Raw genomic sequence first — 19,277 nt, 5'->3', positions numbered from 1 at the left:
GCCTCCCGGGTAGCTGGGACTACAGGCGCCCGCCACCACACCCAGCTATTTTTTTGCATTTTTTAGTAGAGACGGGGTTTCACTGTGTTAGTCAGGATGGTCTCAATCTCCTGACCTTGTGATCCACCCGTCTTGGCCTCCCAAAGTGCTGGGATTACAGGCGTGAGCCACCGCGCCCGACAAGGGTGCTTTTCTCACGGAGAGGTGGAGTGGACTGTGTTTGGGCCAATATTCCTCCCGGGAGTCTCTGATTATCTAAATCACTGACTAGTCTGGGGGTGAGTCCCCAAGAGTCCCTGGGAGGAGGGAAGGTCTCCAACTGAGGCATGGTCAGGAGGAGAACGTAACTTAATTCCCAGAACTCTGCCCAGGCTCTCTTATCCCTGGCATTTCACACTCAGGATGGCTGTGCCGCCCACATTCACACCAGCGTTGCTGAGATGCAGGCTCTGCCCCAGCACATGGCAGGGCTAGTCCTCGGGGACAACCACAGTGAGCTGGATTTTGCCAGGCTCCTTCCACCAACCCCGCAACATGTGCCTTAGCGCACACACGTGTGGGCAGGGCAGTCAGCAGCTTGCAGCCCCGGGGCTGCCTGGCTGGCCCAGGGTAGCCCATCCCCGGGAGGAGCTCCATGCCCCACGGGGCTGGATGCCGCCTCACTTCCCATCACAGAGCTCAGCAGTGGACTCAGGAGGAAACACGGCCCAGGGTGGAGGTGCACACCCAGGCCCTGCTGCTGAGGCTGTGGGGTAGACATCTGAGGCCAGGCCCACGGAGGAGCCCCTGCCAGCACTCAGACCCAGGCCCGTCCATACTCCTGCCCCAGGCTGGGAGTCCTTTCCAGCGGAAGAGGAGGCACAGGGACAGCAGAGAGAACTTCGAGGAGAGTTGTTGGGGTGCATTCCTCAGTACCTTCTGATTTCTCCCCACAGGTATTACAACTGGGTGTCCTTTCCCGGGTGCCTGGCCAGAGGGACTCAGACCCATGGTTCCTCCCGGATGAAGACATTTGAAGAATTCCCCATGACCCCAATGACCTACAAGGCCTCTGTGGTACTTCACATGAAGGGCGGGGGCTGTGCTCGGGTCAGGGCTGGGGCCACCTCGGGAGGCAGCCTCGGAAATTCGTAAGGCAAATGGCAGAAACCAATTGCAGGCTTTTTAACAGAAAAGACTATCCTTTTAAAGTGCAAGTCCAGGCCAGGCATGATGGCTCACGCCTGTAATCCCAGCACTTTGGGAGGCCGAGGTGGGCGGATCATGAGGTCAGAAGATCGAGACCATCCTGGCTAACACGGTGAAACCCCGTCTCTACCGAAAATACAAAAAACTAGCCGGGCGAGGTGGCGGCGCCTGTAGTCCCAACTACCCGGGAGGCTGAGGCAGGAGAATGGCGGGAACCCAGGAGGCGGAGCTTGCAGTGAGCCGAGATCGCGCCACTGCCCTCCAGCCTGGGCAACAGAGGGAGACTCCCATCTCAAAAAAAGAAAATGCAAGTCCAGGGAGAGCCTTGGGCACATCTGGGCCCTCCTACGATGCCACGTCTCACAGCTGCTTTCTGTCCTATGCCCTCGTCGCCCCCACACGAGGCCTCCCCTCCTCAGCAGAAACCCCAGGGGAAGGACAGCTCCTCCTCCTCGGTGGCAGGTTCGGGAGTCCTGGGCCTGGTCAGTGAGCGCTGGGCAGAGGGGCCCCATGGGAGCCCTTGGCCAGACCTCAGGGACCTGGGTTCCTGCCTTCGGGGCCACTTGAAGACGCTGGGGGACTCTGAAAAGATCGCAGTTTCCCTCCCGTGTGATTCAGAATAAAAACCACACCAAGCCACAGTGAAAGGGTAACAAAGCCCCCCAGGTCGGGAGGCAGCCTCACAATGACCGTTTTTTGAACTACGAGCTGCCAGGTTGTGAGTCCTGTCCCTGGTTCTCCCGCGGCTCCTGCTCTTTGCACACTGAGCGTAGGTTTGGCCACCATGGAGGTCCCCCAGTGTGAGGTGTCCACGGGCCAGACACAGCCCCCGACCTCAGTGTCTGCCTCCGAGGCAGGGGCATGTGACCCTCACCCTGGGATGGAATGGACACCTTGTTTCCGGCTCAGCGTCCCAGGGACGGGTGTTAGGTCAGCCGCACCGCAGGGTCATGCCGCGCTGTCCTGGCTGGGGGTGGCTGCCCTGCAGGAGGGCCTCAGGCGGGGCCCACAGCCTGGCTTGTCCTCTTCACACAGGACAACCAGACGGACAGTGGGATGGTGCTGGCCTCGGAGGAGTTTGAGCAGATAGAGAGCAGGCATAGACGAGAAAGCGGCTTCAGGTAAGGGCTTTGTGAGCCTCCTGCACTGCCGGTGTTGACATTGCCGTCCCCTGGAGGAGGGAGGCTGGGGCCTGGGCGTGCCCAGCCCTCTTCCTGGAACCTCTCGTGGCTCCCTGTGACCTTTCCACATGTTCAAGGTGAGCTGCCCTGAGACTCCCCTCCTCACCTGGCACCACAGCAGCCCCTCCCCGCCGCATGCTGACCACCTGCGTGCCGGTCCCGACACCTCCCTGTCACCTGACAGAGCTCAGACGCTGTGTCTTTCTGACACCACGCAGAACCCACCATGCCCGGGGCACACACACCCTCCTCCAGGCTGGGGAGGCCGCCCCAGCCCCAAAACCCCTGAATTTCATCCAGTGGCTGCAGAGCCAGGTAGATACTGTAATCTGAACTGGCTGGTGTAGGGTCTGACCCTACAGAGCTTAGCAGGTGTTCTCCCCATCTGTGGAGATGAGAGATCGTAAGAAACAAAGACACAAGACAAAGAGATAAAGAGAGAACAGCTGGGCCGGGGAGCCACTAGCACCAAGATGCGGAGACCGCTAGTGGCCCCGAATGGCTGGGCGCGCTGATATTTACTGCGTGCAAGACAAGGGAGCAGGGTAAGGAGAGTGAGTCGTCCAAGTGATTGACAAGGTCAAGCAAGTCATGTGACCGTGGGGCAGGGGGCCCTTCCCTGCTAGGTAGCCAAAGCAGAGAGGAAAGGCAGCATACGTCAGCGTTTTCTTCTGTGCACTTACAAGAAAGATCAAAGACTTCAAGACTTTCACTATTTCTTCTACCGCTGTCTTCTAAGAACTTCAAAGAGGAACCAGGAGTACGGGAGGAGCATGAAGGTGGACAAGGAGTGTGACCACTGAAGCACAGCACCACAGGGAGGGGTTTAGGCCTCCAGATGACTGGCGGGCAGGCCTGGATCATATCCAGCCTTCCACAAGAAGCTGGTGGAGCAGGGTGTTCCCCGACTCCTCCAAGGAAAGGAGACTCCCTTTCACGGTCTGCTAAGTAACGGGTGCCTTCCCAGACACTGGTGTTACCACCTGACCAAGGAGCCCTCAAGCGGCCGTTATGCGGGCGTGACAGAAGGTTCACCTCTTGTCTTCTTCGTCACTTCTCACAGTGTCCCTTCAGCACCTGACCCTATGCCCACGGGTTATTCCTTGGTAATATGACTAATACATCAAAGAGTAATATCAAAAGCTAGTGATTAATAATGTTGATGCTAATGATCAATAATGTCCATGATCATCTATCTAATTTGTATTATGACTATTCTTATAACTGTTTTCTGTGTTATACTGAAACAGTTTGTGCCTTCAGTCTCTTGCCTCGGCACCTGGGTAATCCTTCGCCCACAGGCTGGGATGTATTTTGGCAACAGAGAAATACCCACATATGACTGTCCAGATAGAAAGTGAACTCTATTTGCTCAACATGATAGCCAGGGGAAAAACAGTTTTGGCCAACTTGAACATTGAAACTTTTAAGTGTATAGATTAAACAAAGACTTTAGTGTCTACTTAAAAGATTCACTTTATATTTATTTATTTATTTATTTATTTATTTATTTATTTATTTTGAGACAGGGTCTCACTCTGTCTTCCAGGCTGGAGTGCAGTGGTGTGATCTCAGCTCACCACAACCTCCACCTCCCAGGTTCAGGTGATTCTCCTGCTTCAGCCTCTTGAGTAGCTGGGATTATAGGAGTGCGCCACCATGCCCAGCTATTTATTTATTTATTTATTTTTTTTTTAATTTATTTTTGAGACGAAGTCTCACTCTGTCGCCCAGGCTGGAGTGCAGTGGCCGGATCTGAGCTCACTGCAAGCTCCACCTCCCGGGTTTACGCCATTCTCCTGCCTCAGCCTCCCGAGTAGCTGGGACTACAGGTGCCCGCCACCACGCCCAGCTAGTTTTTTGTATTTTTTAGTAAAGATGGCGTTTCACCGTGTTAGCCAGGATGGTCTCGATCTCCTGACCTCGTGATCCACCCATCTTGGCCTCCCAAAGTGCTGGGATTACAGGCTTGAGCCACCGCGCCCGGCCTATTTTTTTTATTTTTAGTAGAGACAGAGTTTCACCACATTGGCCAGGCTGATCTTGAACTCCTGGCCTCAAGTGATCTGCCCGCCTCAGCCTCCCAGAGTGCTGGGATTACAGGTGTGAGCCACCATGCCCGGCTTATCAGCTGACTCCTGTTAGTACCTGGTTTTGGAAAATTAATGGTGGTCACGTTACGGAAATAGCTTTGGGTTAATTTTTCTTCACCAAACAGCATTTTGACCTGCAAAAAACAAGGTAATTAAGTCAAAGGTATGGCAGAGGATGATTGCCACGTAAATTCAAACCTCTGCACACCTTCAAAAAACAGCATACCTCCTTGAGATCAAAGAAGGCTGCTCAGCCCGCGCCTGTGGCTCAGCTAGGAGAGAAACTCGGTACACAGACCATGGGGTGATGGAGGAGACGGGGCTGCGAGGAGACCTCCCTTGTCAAGTCCGAGGCACTGGGCAGCCATCCTGCTTCTGAAAGGGCAGCGAGCCAGAAGGGAGTGCAGCTCCTTGGATGCTTGGTGGTAGAGGAAGAAGAAAGTTCCGGAAGATAAGGGTCCTAAGGAAGCAAGATAGTATCCAGAAGTCAGAAGAAGACAGATGAGCACACAATGGATTTGTGCGTTTGGAAACTGCACCACCCTGTATCGGCAGCAGAGGGCACTGTTCTTTGTCCTCTGTTCATGATGAGCCAAGAAGAGGTTCCACGGGTCCCTGGCGGGTGCGTTCGCTTGGCATACAGAGTGCTCCCCACACAGGTGCAAGGAGAGGATGTCCCATGTGGGGTGTGTGGGGAGCAGAAGGAGGAATCTATCTGTCTGGTCCTTCGCTGTCTCCTCTTAACCCCTGGTCGGCACTCGCCCCATGGGGGATTACCTGCTCCTCACTCCTGGGTTACACCGTCCAGCCCCTTCAGTGCCCACTTCGGACGCCAGAGCCCATGCCCATACATGTGGCGTTTCACCTGCATCTGTGGGTGGAAGGAGATCAGGAAACTCTGGGCTTGTGGTCACTCAGCGTGACTGCATGGAGCCAGTGGAAGGCCCAGCTCTTTTGGGTGAGAGACTGGCCGGCCCCTGGAGGCAGGATGGTACGGAACGTGGATGGAGCCTTCAGAAGGAAGAAGGCAGTCAAAGGAACTTGAGATGATGCCAAAGATATAGGTTTGATGTGGCACTTTTAAGTGAAGAAATGTAGGATGCCACCAAAATCCCTAGTCCCACCCACAGGAGAAGTGGCTCTTTCTGTGTAGAAAATCCTAACACAAATAATCCTGAACCTCCAAAAAAGCACCATCCATCCAAAGTTACAGGAACAAGACAGAACATTAGAGTTAAAACTTCCCAGTAGACAACTGTTTAAATTAAGCAGGAAAATGAACAAAATACTCCAACGTGAATTAAACATATAATGAAACAAGCAGTGGCACCATGAATCTGGTATTCAAAAGTTCAGAATAGAAATGGACGGACAATGTGATGATACAAACGAGAGCAGACTAAATTCAGGAAAGAAATGGAAATAAAACATAGATTCGGCCAGGCAGTAGCTCTCACCTGTAATCACAGCACCTTGGGAGACGAGGCCTGGAGTTCAAGACCAACCTGGGCAACAGAATGAGGCCCTGTCTCTACAAATAATTTTGAAAATTAGCTGGGTGTGGTGGCCCACGCCTGTGGTAGCAGCTACTCGGCAGGCTGAGGTGGGAGAGTTGCTTGAGCCCAGAAGGTTGAGGCTACAGTGAGTCATGATCGTGCCACTGCAGTCTAGCCTGGGCAACACAGCAAGACCCCATTTCGGGGGAAAAAAAACTAAATCCTTTCTAAAACTAGGGCACCACAGGGACAATATGTATGACCAGACTGACAGTGGCAGACACAGAGGATGGATGTGAAAAGAAAACAAAACTGAAATAAAAGAGGCAAAAGGATCAGAAATAGAAAAGATCCAATATACATAAAATTGGGAGTCCCAGAGGAAGAAGATGCAAACAGTAAAATAACTAGTATTTTAAACTTACAGTCAAGCGTTTTCAGTAGCACTATGCAAAGCACCAAACAAGTAATCAACATCTTCAAAAAATGCAAAGAAAGCACTGAGGATGGTGCAGGATGGGGCAGGCGGAGAGGAGGGGAGGGGCAGAAACCACCTCCTAGGCCAAGGCGAGAAGCTGGATTTCCTTCATGGAGTGACGGGAAGCCGTTGGAGGGTGTGTCAGGAGGAGAATGACATAGTGTAACTTGAAGGACCTCTCTGAAGGGTGGAGCACCAGGAGGCCATGGTGGAAGCAGAGCAGTCTGCAGGAGGGTGTCAGAGCCGGCAAGGATGCAGCGGACTCCACAGGAGGGGCCGAGAATGGAGAAGCCCGCATGTGTCCTGGAGTTACAATGGGCAGATCTGGCTGGATGGGATCTGGATGGATGGGATCTGGATGGATGGATATGGATGGATGGGATCTGGATGGATGGATATGGATGGATGGATATGGATGGGATCTGGATGGATGGATCTGGATGGATGGGATATGGATGGATGGATATGGATGGATATGGATGGATGGATATGGATGGATGGATATGGATGGATGGATCTGGATGGATGGGATCTGGATGGATGGATCTGGATGGATGGACATGGATGGATGGATATGGATGGATGGATATGGATGGACGGGATCTGGATGGATGGGATATAGATGGATGGATCTGGATGGATGGGATCTGGATGGATGGATCTGGATGGATGGGATCTGGATGGATGGATATGGATGGATGGATATGGATGGATTGGATATGGATGGACGGGATCTGGATGGATGGGATATGAAGAGTGAGGGGAAGGAGGAGGCAAGGAGAACCCCAAGGTGCTCCAGCAGCTGAGGGGACTTTGGTGCCGTTCACTGAGACGGGCAAGACAGAGTGAGAACTGGGTTGGGGATGAAGTTGGACATTCTTCACAGTCTCGTGTCGAGGCTCGGACAAAGCTCCAGTGAGTGCCAAATCCGATCAATCCGCTTTGCTGTTTAGTCTAGTCTGCGTGTGTTTTTTGAAGTCTGAGCATGTCCCATGCTCCGCTGTGTCCTTGGTGGTTCCTATCAGACCCCGACAGGGGTCCGGTCCCTCCTCCTCGTTGTTCATTTGTCTGTTTTTGAGGCCGAGTCTCACTTTGTCGCCCAGGCTAGAGCGCAGCGGCATGATCTTGGCTCATGAAACTTCCACCTCCTGGGCTCGAGCAATTATTTCACTTAGCTGAGGCCACAGGCCTGCACCACGCCTGGGTAACTTGTATTTTTTGTAGAGACGGGGTTTCCCCATGTTGCCCGGGCTGCTCTCTAACTCCTAGCCTGAAGCCATCCACCTGCTTCAGCCTCCCAAAGTACTGGGATTACCAGTGTGCACCGCCCGCCACCCGGCCTTCTTCTCTTACTAACTCCACCTTCCATGTCTTGGCAGCTGTAAAGGACCTGACCAGAATGTGGATGTGACCAGGGCGCACCCTGACTCCCAAGGGAGGCGGCGGCGGCCTGACCGGGGGGCCCGAGGAGGCCAGGTGTTTTACAACAGCGAGTATGGGGAGCTGTCCGAGCCAAGCGAGGAGGACCACTGCTCCCCGTCTGCCCGCGTGTCTTTCTTCACAGACAACAGCTACTAAGCAGCATCGGACGAGGCCCCCAGCACTCGGGGGTTCAGGCCCAGCAGGGCGGGCAGAGGGCTGGACACCCAGGTTGGGAACTCGTCTGGTTTAACTCTGGTGGCGCAGGAGTGTGCTTCCCTCTCTGCAAGCTTCCCAGCTGGGAAGAGCAGAACTCCAGGCCCCAGGCGCCTGGGATTCTGTCACCACAACTGGCCAGGGCCACGCTCCAGCTGCCCGGGCTCCTCCCCCTGAGATTCAGATGTCATTTAGTTCAGCGTCCACGGGTGCTGGCCCCGGGGCCAGCCCTTCCCATGGGAATGTCTCTGATGACCTCTTTCGTCACACTGGGTGGCGGCTGGTCCCTGTTTTCCCGTGAGGAATCTGGTCTGGGAGTCACAGTGATGGAGGTCAAGGCACACCGGAGCAGAGTCTCCCGAACGCCGTGTCCTCCACAGGCGCACCGTGTCCTCCACAGGCACACAGCCGTTCTTCCCGTGGAGGCCGGCTGGCCTCACCTGCCCCTTCACAGTTGAAGGGAGGGGGGCTGTGTTTCCATCTCAAAGAAACAAGGGAGGAGGAATTTGCAGGGTCCTCTTCTGGGCCTGACCAAACAGGTAACTAGCCCCTGGGGTGGCCGCCGGTATGACAGACCGGTGACACAGGCAGCCTGCACACCCGAGCCTGGGTGTCGAGAGCCATTCTGCAGGTCTTTTTCAACAGCTTCGCAGACTGTATAGCTGCTGTGAAGAATTTGCTTTCCAAATTCAGCGTGGAAGACGCCCAGGGACAGTTACACTGAGTCTAGATGACTCTGGCGCCCGCCCCCTGTCAGGGCCAGCAGAGCAGTCAGTGCCTCTGGAGAAGGCCCCCCGCTCTCCCACCTGGAGTCCCACCTGGAGTCCCACCTGGCCCAGACTCGAAGGAGCCTGGATCTGGAGCTGCCGGTCTGGTTCTTCCCTTTAGAGCCAGGACCTGGTCCTGGAGCCTTTAGGACCTGCCACCTGCGGCCCCTCCCAAGCCGTGAACCAGCTCATGAGAGATGAGTACCATGGGATCCACTCAGGAAGGCTCGGGGCTGGCACGAAGGACCACCCAGCATTGCCCTGTGCCACCCAGCACTCAGTGGACATTCTGGGGCCCTGCCTCCGGCCTTTTCCTGGCCTGCGCCTGACATCAGCACCCTGGCTGGTCAGAACGCCACCCTCCCAGAGGAGCAGCCAGAGATCCTCTGAAGGCTGGAGCCATTCTGCTCAGGACCCCTATCCCAGCTCAGAGTGCCCCAACACCTCACCAGGAGAAAGACCCACGTCCCCCTGTTAGAACCACGGAGACTCACCACCACCCTGACTCCCCAAACCCACCCCACAAGACGCTTGCAGGACAGGCTCCACGCAGCGAGCAGGGGCTCGCTCAGCTGACCCTCCCGTCCCCTCCCCTCCCACCTCCCTTCCCTTCCCACCTCCCCTCCCCTCCCCACCTCCCTCAGTGCATGTTACTCCAGGATACGTTGAATGCATGTATAAGGTCATCTTCATCGTCCCTGGGACCTCCTTCCTCCACACCTCCAACGTGGGACTGGCCTGTCCGGCTTCCCTAAGAGGAGCCCGAGGCTGTTCTCTGCAGAGGACCAGCCCGCTCGGTGCGCACCTCTCCTCTCTCCTCACTGCCCACCCAGGCATGTACCCGGAAGAAAACCAACTATGCCTTTCTAGACCATGTTCTCAGAAAAGATGGAAAATATTTAACAAGAGATAATAATAAATCTGGTGCCAGTCTGTGTGTGTGTGTTGGGGACACGAGTGTTGCTTTTGTTGTGTTTGCTTCTGTAATCTAAATGGGAATACAGAAAAGTCCCCACACTGGGTTTGGACTTTTTTTTTTTTTTTGAGATGGAGTTTCGCTCTTTCGCTCAGGCTGGAGTTCAGTGGCGCGATCTCAGCTCACTGCAACCTCGTCTTCCGGTTTCAAGCGATTCTTCTGCCTCAGCCTCCTGAGTAGCTGGGATTACAGGCGCCTGCCACCTCGCCCGGCTACTTTTTATATTTTTAGTAGAGGTGGGGTTTTACCATGTTGGCCAGGCTGGTCTCGAACTCCTGGCCTCGGCCTCCCAAAGTGCTGGGATTACAGGCATGAGCCACCGTGCCCGGCCGCTTTTCTTGTTTTGGTTGGTTGGTTTGTAGAAATGAGGTCTCACTGTGTTGCCCAGGCTGGATTTGGACATTTTAACTTTCCATTATAATTGACTGAATCTAGCCACTGACCTTGACCTATGCATCAACCCAAGTGTCCACCAACAGGGCATCCTCCCGTGCCCAGGCCTGAGCTGCTCTCCAAGCCCAAAGTATGCCCCTGTATGGTGGTCACTGAAACACCTCCCCACTCCCATCCTGTACCACTTTCCTAGTGGGGCTGCACTCACACTTCTGGGCTCCTCTGGTCCTTCCTCTGTTGGACCTTCAGGGCTGGGCTCAAGTGTCCCTCCAGGTTCCAGCCACCTTCTCACACCCAGAGCACCACTCACTCCAGGCTGTGTGGATGGAAACAGCCAGTGAGCAGGGAGGGAGGGAGGAGTCACACCAGGCTACAGTGTGTGCCCACCGTGAGGGGCCCTTGGTCCCTCCTGCCTCCCAAGAACCTTCTCACCTTCTCCTCTCAGGCTCCAGCCCTTCTCCGGGTGCCACCGCCCGCCTCTGCCTCCTACCTCCACCCCAGCCCTTCACTCTTCATTTCTGCCAAGAGCCCTTAGTCACCTGCTTGGAGGAGGTTTGGGGTCCAGGACGTGTCCGAATGTCCTTTGATGCTATTGCCCCATGCTGTGGGGCACTGCTTAGGCCCAGGCGTTTGTGTCCAGCAGGCAGAGCTCCTGAGTGGCTGCTCAGAGCTACACATGGTCCTAGGACCTGGGGTTGGCTGCTGTGGAGTGAAGAAGAGTGAGGAGGAAGACCAGAGGGACAGGCGAGGGAGGGGAGTGGGAGGTGGGACAGGAGGCCACCAGGGCCCTAGGGCCTGAGAGCCCAGCGTTGGGTCTGTTTCTTATTTTAAGGCTGGAGGGGCATTCTGAGATGGGCTGACGTCTTTGACTGACATGTTTGCTCTGAGAAGGAGGAATCTCGAAGGAGCTTGGCGGGGCCTGCAGGGGGCAGCCCCAGGGGTGCGAGGATGGCTCTGGAAGGCCCTCTGGAAGAGGAGCTCCGTTATTAGCCGCCTGAATCCAGTGCAGAGTCCTACAGACACCCACATCGGATATTTGGGGAAAATCCTTTCCTCAGTGGTCTTCTCCAGCCGCCCCGGGACCTGCATCCTTGACGCCTCACCTGAGGCCCTGGGTGTCCTTGGCTGAGGAGGGGTTGAGCCAAAGTCCCAGGCAGGCTGGGAGGACGTCATGGGGACGGAGCCAAAGTCCCAGGCAGGCTGGGAGGACGTCATGGGGACGGAGAGCCTGACTCCAGCCCAGGGTCTTTGTGGCTTTCTCAGTTCTGGGAGGCACCAGGTCCAGATGGGAGGAAGAGCCCGGAAGAGAAGGGGGAGCACACGAGCAGCAGCCGGGTCTGCAGGGGGTGCCGGGGTACTGGCGGGCTAGGAGACCAGAGGGCTGCCCCGGAGGACTCCCGCCCTAGACGCTCATTGTGCTTAGGCGGAGGGAATCCAAAAAACAACTTCCAGCACCGATACAGGCTCCCCTCCCTCTCATTTCCCCACCCCATCCCTACCCCATTACCACTCCCAGGCCACTCCACCCCAGTAGGCCCAAATCGACTTTGTTTTTTGTTTTTTGTTTTTTGTTTTTTGTTTTTGAGACAAAGTTTCTCTCTGTCACCCAGGCTGGAGTGCAGTGGTGCAGTCATAGCTCTCTGCAGCCTTCATCTCCTGTGCTCAAGCGAGATCCTCTCGCCTCGGCCTCCTGAGTAGCTGGGACTACAGAGCTCACTATACCTAGCTTCCGGTAGACTCTTGAAGCTGTGTGCTTAGTCCAGATAATCAGCCACAGTGTCCAAGGTGCTGGCCAGTCCCCGGGCCCGGGGCCATCTCCACCCCGATCTCTGCATGTAGATTCGGTGGGGGGGACCACAGCATCACTGAGAGGGGCCTGCCTTTGTGCCTTTGGCAACCACCAAATGAGGCCTGGGTCTCCTCTGCCACTGGGCAGAGAGCCTGGGGCAGGCTGGGCTCTGGGGGCTCCTCAGGGCTGGGAGCAGAGGATGGGATATCAGACGTGGCACCCTGCAGCTGGTGAGCCTGAGCCAGCACCTGCCCTCGGAGTCTCGGTTTCTCAGTCATGACTGCCGCCTTGCAGGGCTGTGGTGATAAAAGCCATAAGGCCCCAGTGGTGCTGGGGGAGACCCACCCAGGTAAAAGCCCCTCTTCCGACCAAGTGATGTGAATAGGGGCATGTGGCCCCCACTGACTCGCCCATCCACCCACGCAACAGTTAACACCACATGCTCCCACCCATTCCCCATGTGCCCGATGGACTGAAGGTTTGTGTCCTCCTGAAATGCGCGTGTTGAAATCCTACCCCCAGTGTGATGGTGTTAGGAGGCGGGGCCCTTGGCAGGTGAGTAGGTCATGAGGGTGGAGCCCCTGGGAATGGGATTAGTGTCCTTACAAGAGGAGGAGCTCCCTAGCCCCCTTTCCACCGTGTGAGAAGTCAGCTGTCAGGAAACCAGGAATCGGCCCTCACCAGACCCCGGACCTGCCTGTGCCTTCATCTTGGCCTTCCCGGCTTCCAGGACTGTCAGAAAGAAATGTGAGCCCAGCCTCAAAGCAGTGTGCGTAGGGGAAATGCGTCCCTCCTGAGAGCGAACTGGGAGGTGTCTGAGGTCAGCAAGCGTCCCCCACTCCCCCCACCCTTGTTCAGCTCTGGAGGAGTATCTGGCTGCAGCTGCCACCGCGGGGAGAGGGGACAATCTCCCCTTCCTGGGCCGAGGGGAGGACACCACCTTCCCCTCAGGGGCGCATCCAGAGAGGGAAGCAGAAACTCCTGAACTTTCCACCAGAGCCACGGGCGGCCACGTGTGCCTAGACCTGACGGTGGGCAGGGAGGCTGGAGGGTGTGCACGGGCGGCCACGTGTGCCTAGACCTGATGGTGGGCAGGGAGGCTGGAGGGTGTGCACGGGCGGCCACGTGTGCCTAGACCTGACGGTGGGCAGGGAGGCTGGAGGGTGTGGGGGCTGAACCAGGGCTTGAGGAGGAGCCCAGAGCGGCCACGGAGAGAGAGGATTACGGGATTTGGAACATGCTGGGGCAGCATCCTTGGCAGCCTGGGCTGCCCCTCTGTGGGACACAGGGGTGGAGTCAGCCGGGCAGCTCTCAGGGTCCCTCCCTTCCCTGGCTGCTGAGGCACTGCCAGGAGCTCCATCACAGCTGGCTTTGGGGCAGCAGGGCCACACAGGACTGCCCAGCCCTGGAAGGAGGCAGCTCCCCTGAGAAGGCCATGGCCTCCCCTAGGGACAACCAGGTACCTGGAAGTCAGCAGCCAGTCTCCACGGAGCGGCAGCAGTAAGGGAAGGGAATACTTGGACGGGGCCTTGCTTTTGGGACGGCAGCGAGTGCATCTCTGCCTCGGTGGGATCTTGGCCTGGAGTCTGGGCTGGGACCTCCCCTGGGTCTGATCCCCCAACTCTCACCCCTGCCTGGCTGCTCCGAGGCCTGGAACATGGAGGCAGCACAGGACGCTGTGCCTTCCAGGTCAATGGGAGGGCCTTGCCACCCCCTGGGGATACTAGGCGTGTGAGGAGCGTGGCCTGGGCACCGTGCAGACCCATCTCAGACTGCCAGGGGACTGCAGGCAGGTCACTGATGTTCTCTGAGCTGTGTTTCTTCTGAATCATGAGGGTGATAATGCCCTTCTCACCCCAGTACCATTCCATTCAGGAAACCACTTCAGTCCCTGGACTCGGTGGGGCTCTGTGGACTGGAGTGCTTTCCTCGGTGGAATGGTATTGGGGTGGGGAGGGCAGGAGTACTGCTGGGCTCTCCCAGACTCCCTGGCTCACCTGCTGGGTACACAGAGGTGTGGAGCCCTGCCCAGGGTCATCCCATGAATCCCCACCAACACCCCTTCCTCAGCCTCCTTCCTCACTGAACAGACTGCAGCAGGGAAGCCAGACGTAATGAGACACCGTGCTTCCTTGGCTGCTGTGGCTGCTGTGGGCAGCTCGGTCCCTGGCGCAGTGGGGTAAAGCCTTACGGGAGGGCCCTGGGGATAGCACCAGCGCTTGTGTGCCTGGGCCCAAATTAGTATCGGAGGTTTGGCACTGCTGGCTGCCAGCCTCTCCAAGGAGGACAGCTCTCTAAAAAATGGGAGCTGAGAGGCCAGGCACGGTGGCTCACGCCTGTAATCCCAGCACTTTAGAAGGTCAAGGCAGGCGGATCATGAGGTCAGGAGATCGAGACCATCCTTCCTAACGCGATGAAACTCCGGCTCTACTAAAAATACAAAAATTAGCTGGGCATGGTGGCACACGCCTGTAGTCCCAGCTACTTGGGAGGCTGAGGCAGAAGAAACACTTGAACCTGGGGGGCAGAGGTTGCAGTGAGCCGAGGTTGCGCCACTGCACTCCAGCCTGGTGACAGAGCAAAGCTCTGTCGAAAAAATAAAAATAGAAAAAAGGGAGCTGTGAGGTGGCAGAGAAGAATGAGGTATGAGGTCCTGGTGACATCCTTTGAGGCTGGATCAAGGTTTGCCTGAAGGCGGAGCCATTCCTGGAATTTCAGTCTTTGCTTAAGCCATGTGGGTCAGCTTTTCTGTCACTTTCACCAAATGCCCTGAACCTGCTCCCCCTCCCCACAGCGGGGCCCTGTGGGTGGGAGGGCCCCGGACAGGGAAGGGGAAAAGGAAGCGGTTGAGGGCCAGATCAGTATTGACCCCAGGCACGGTGCCACAGCGGGGCACTCAGGATGTGCTCACGACACTGCCCAGCACCCCAGGGCCCACGGGGCCGAGCTATGAGGAAGGAGGACGGGGGTTGCGCAGGGGGTGCTGGCAGGGATTCATGGGGCAACCCTGGGCAGGGCTCCACGCCTGTGTACCCAGTAGGTGAGCCAGGGTGCCCGGGAGAGCCCAGCAGCACTCCCTGCTCTGGCCTCACCTGCCGGGCATTGCCACACCCAGCCTGCTCCCCACCAAACCACTTCCCACTGGCACAGGAGAAGCCCGCAGTCCCCGCTGGAACAGGCCGCCTGTCCTTGGGGTCTGCTCAGGGCAGTGTGAGGGGCGTCTGCTGCCGGCCGCTGTGGTGACCCTGGCCAGGAGGACTTCCCCGGGGGGAACTTGGGGGTTGTGCTGACCGGGGCTGGGGGCCAAGACCAGGCTATGGCCAGGAGCCCCCACAAGTCCCTTGATAAACGGTCCCAGGACCATCGGGAAACACAGGGTGCCAGCTGATGACACCAGGGCTGCCCCTCGGCCCCCACCTTCGGGTAGGAAAGTTTGCTCAGAAGGAGTGAGGAGGGGAGTCTCGGGGCCGGGGTCCAGCGCCCGTAGACATAGAATGAAGAGCAGTTTCCACTGGAACAGCACCGCAGACTCCTCACAAAGCCCAAAATCATTACAGCATGGAGGGCTAACCTAACCGGGGCCCAGCCGCCAGGACACCACATGACAGCCAGCTGTCCCAGGAGAGCAGAGGTGGGCATGGAGGGGCCCCAGAAAACTACAGCAGTGAACAGTCACCAAGATGCCTGCTCTAGGGGGAAGCTGCACTCACCTGCCCAGGTGAGCACATCAGAGAGGCATGGGTGTCCGGAGTTCAACCCAGTTTGCTTAATAATTTATGTACTCAACGCATTAGGAAGAGAGGGCACCAGAGAAAGAGGGATGTCAGAGAGGGGCATCACAGAGAGAGGGGGCCTCAGAGAGAGAGGGGGCATCAGAGAGGGGGGCACCAGAGTGGGCATCTGCCGCCTGGGCAGCCCTCCACAGGTGTCCGCAGAAGCACCGCCACAGTGTGGGCCGGGCGGAGGCACCGTGAGCCTCTAGGCTCCCCCAGCAGGAGCACCCAGGGGCTGAGTACCCTGCTCCAGGGCCCTGAGGTCCTTCAGTAGGCCCCGAATTCAGTATCTGGCCCCTTTCCCAGAACCGCAAAGTGCTTGTTTACCTTCCAGCTCTTCCTGCATTTCGTGGGAGCGAGCAAGGTGTGTGTGTTTGTTTTGGCCCAAAAGATGCCCTGCAAACACCACCCAGGACAGGCTGACCGTGTCATCGGCAGACAGTGCCAAGCACTTTCCCAGTGTCTCGGCAGAGCTGCGCCCGCAGGGGCTGCGAGCAGGAGTGGCAGGGAAGGCCAGGCTGATGTGACGACGCTGCGCACCTGCCCCGTCCCATGCTGGGTGGACTCTGACACCTGGCCTGGCCTTCAAGGGGCAGCGATTAGAGGGCAGGGCGGGCCCCGGGTCCATCCACTCCCCACCTCCTGGAACCTCAGAATGTTAAGCTCAGTAGGGACAGTCTCAGCAGCCTGACTGGGGGCATCATAGTGAGATGAGAGGACTGTCCTGGATTACCCAGGTGAGCCCTAAATGCAACACCACACACACTCATACGATGGCGGCAGAGGTTTCACACTCACACCCACCCATACTCACACACACACATTCACACACACTTGCACACAATTCAAACACACACACGTATATCCACACCTATACTCCCTCCCACACTCTCCCTCCCACACAGACTCACATTCACACACACTTGTACACACATTCACACAAACACACCCTCACACTCACACTCACTCCCCTTCACATGCACACTCTCATTCTCATTCACTGTCCCTCTCTCACACGCGCACACTCACACATTCACACACACACACTCCCATGCACATTCAAACACACACACACACTCCCATGCACATTCACACACACACACACTCCCATGCACATTCAAACACACGCACACACACACAAGAGGAGGAGGCCATGTGAGCAGGGAGGCAGGGACTGGAGTGACGCAGTCACCAGCCAAGGGGCCCTGGCAGCCCCCATAAGCAGGGAGACGCCAGGAGTGGAAAAGCTCCTCCAGCCCTGCGGACACCTCGATTTCACCACTGTGACACCGCACTTCTGGGCTCCAGACCTGTGAGCGGCGTAAATGTGCTGGTTTCAGCCACCAGGTATGGGGTGACTTGTCACAGCAGCCTCAGGAAACGAATACAGAAGCAGCCGCCGACCCAGCTGTGCAGGTCTAGACACAGGCCAGACCCTCGGCCTGCCTGACCCCCAGCTGCTGCAGAGGCTTCGCCAGGCGTGGTCCCCAGAGCCAGTGTGGGGTGAGGGGCTGGCCCAGCCTGGGGTGACCACGGAAGCTCAGGAGAGGAGAGCCCACCCTTTGGCCCTGTCAGTGGTGAAACGGGGACACACTTCTCTGGGGAGCTGGGGGATGGATTTTTGGAATCCGAAACCTTGGGGCACATGAGAACGAGGGCCTGTCACCACCCTGCCGGCTTGTGGGAAATGGGAACAGATCCACCCCAGGCACCGTGAGCCGGAAGGGGGAGCGAGGCTATTTTGAAGACAAAGAATCCCTGGAGGCAGGTGCAAGGGGCCGCTGGAGTGGCCAGGACCCCAAGCGCTGCTGGGGACCCACGGATGACTGCCTCCCCTCCTCTTGGCTTCCGCATCACCTGGTCTTTCCCACAGTCAGTGTTCTCCGGTCCCCAGGCAGCATGGGGAGAGGTGGCCCCAAAGTCAGCTCCCAAGATGCATCCACTGTGGTTGCTTGGGCCAAGGCGCTAGACCCTGCTCAGGAGAAGAACAAGCATCATGAGGATGTGGAGACACTGGGACCCTTGTGCGTTGTTGCTGGGAAGGCAGCGTGGTGCCGCTGCTGTGGGAGAGATGGCAGATCCTTGCCAAATGACACAGGCAAGTACCACAGGCTCCAGCCATTCTACCTGTCAGGAGCCACCCAGAAGAGCCAACAGCAAGGTCTCAGAGAGGCATTTGTACAGCCGTGTTCATGGCCACGTTACAGCAGCAGTTAAAACACGCAAGCGCCTATGTGTCCACCCACAGGTGAAGCGAACGCGGGAAGAAAATGTGGCACAGCCAGGCAGTGGAGTAGTATCCTACCCTAAAAAGGAAGGAAACTCTGAAGGTCGTGAATGAACCTTGAGGATATCACGCTAAGTGAAATAAGCCAGACACAAAAGACAAACACTGCCCGATTCCACTCACGAGGTGCTGGGCGTTGCCAAATTCAGAGACAGAAAACAGAATGGTGGTGCCAGGGGCTGGGGGAGGGGGGTGGGGAGTTGTTTCATGGGCTCAGAGTTTCAGTTTTACAGGAGGAAAAGAGTTCTGGAAATGGACTGTGGTGACGTTTGCACAACATTGTGAATCTGCTTAATGCTAATGTAACGTACCCTTAAGATGGTGAAGATGGGCTGCGCAGGGTGGCTCACACCTGTAATCGCAGCACCTTGGGAGTCTGAGGCGGGAGGATTGCTTCAGGCCCGGATTTTGAGACCAGCTTGGTCAATATAGCGAGACCCCATCTCTACAAAAAATAAAAATAAATCAAGCCAGGCGTGGTGGTTCACACCTGTAATCCCAGCACTTTGGGAGGTTGAGGCAAGAGTATTGCTTGAGGCTAGGAGTTCCAGACCAGTCTGGGCAACATAGTGAGACTTTGTCTCTTCAAAAAGTAAGAAAAGTAGCTGGATATAGTGGTGCGCACCTGGAGCCCTAGCTTCTTGGGAGGCGGAGGTGGGAGAAGCGCTTGAGCCTGAGAGGTGGAGGCTGCAGGGAACCAACATCACATCACTACACTCCAGCCTGGGCGACAGAGTGAGACTCTGTCTCAACAAACAAACAAAAAACAAAATCAAAATCCGCTGAGTGTGGTGGCTCTTACCTCTAATCCCAGCTGCTTGGGAGTCTGAGGTGGGAGGATTGTGTGAGCTCAGGAGTTCGAGACCAGCCTGGGCAACATGGCAAGACAGTGTCTTTGCCTGCACCAAAAAAGGAATTAATTTCAAAATGTTTTTTAAAAAGAAAATGTATTTCCCATTAAAATTACTTCCATGATGACCAACAAAACACAACACAACCAAACTCCAGATTTATAATACAAAAATCCCCCAAACAAAATAGTCAAGAAAAAGTGTAAGCGACACGCCTGTAATCCCAGCACTTTCAGAGGCCAAGGCAGGCGGATCACAAGGTCAGGAGATCAAGACCATCCTGGCTAACACGGTGAAACCCCGTCTCTACTAAAAACACAAAAAATTAGCTGGGCGTGGTGGCAGCGCCTGTAGTCCCAGCTACTTGGGA

General features: G+C 56.4%; 1 protein-coding gene across 4 annotated transcripts in view; it reads left to right on the top strand.

The window, feature by feature from the left end:
- FLT4 (fms related receptor tyrosine kinase 4) overlaps positions 1–9,771 on the top strand; it is a 46,631-nt gene extending 36,860 nt beyond the window's left edge. For 2 of the 4 annotated variants that reach the window (XM_015452381.4, XM_073995039.1), the window contains 3 exons: positions 936–1,056; positions 2,224–2,309; positions 3,109–3,838. In XM_015452381.4, coding sequence (XP_015307867.3) covers positions 936–1,056; positions 2,224–2,309; positions 3,109–3,172 — 271 coding nt within the window. In that variant the 3' untranslated portion in view covers positions 3,173–3,838. Of the gene's footprint in view, positions 1–935; positions 1,057–2,223; positions 2,310–3,108; positions 3,839–7,539; positions 7,740–7,815 lie in introns of those variants that run through there. The other 2 variants (XM_005558812.4, XM_065547155.2) reach the window with 2 other exon arrangements.
- Positions 9,772–19,277: the final 9,506 nt, after the last annotated feature.

The sequence above is a fragment of the Macaca fascicularis genome, chromosome 6 (genome assembly GCF_037993035.2).
Source record: "Macaca fascicularis isolate 582-1 chromosome 6, T2T-MFA8v1.1".
Classification (NCBI taxonomy): Eukaryota; Metazoa; Chordata; class Mammalia; order Primates; family Cercopithecidae; genus Macaca; species Macaca fascicularis.
The sequence above is the reverse complement of the archived record's forward strand: the minus strand, read 5'-3'. Positions and strand labels throughout refer to the sequence as shown.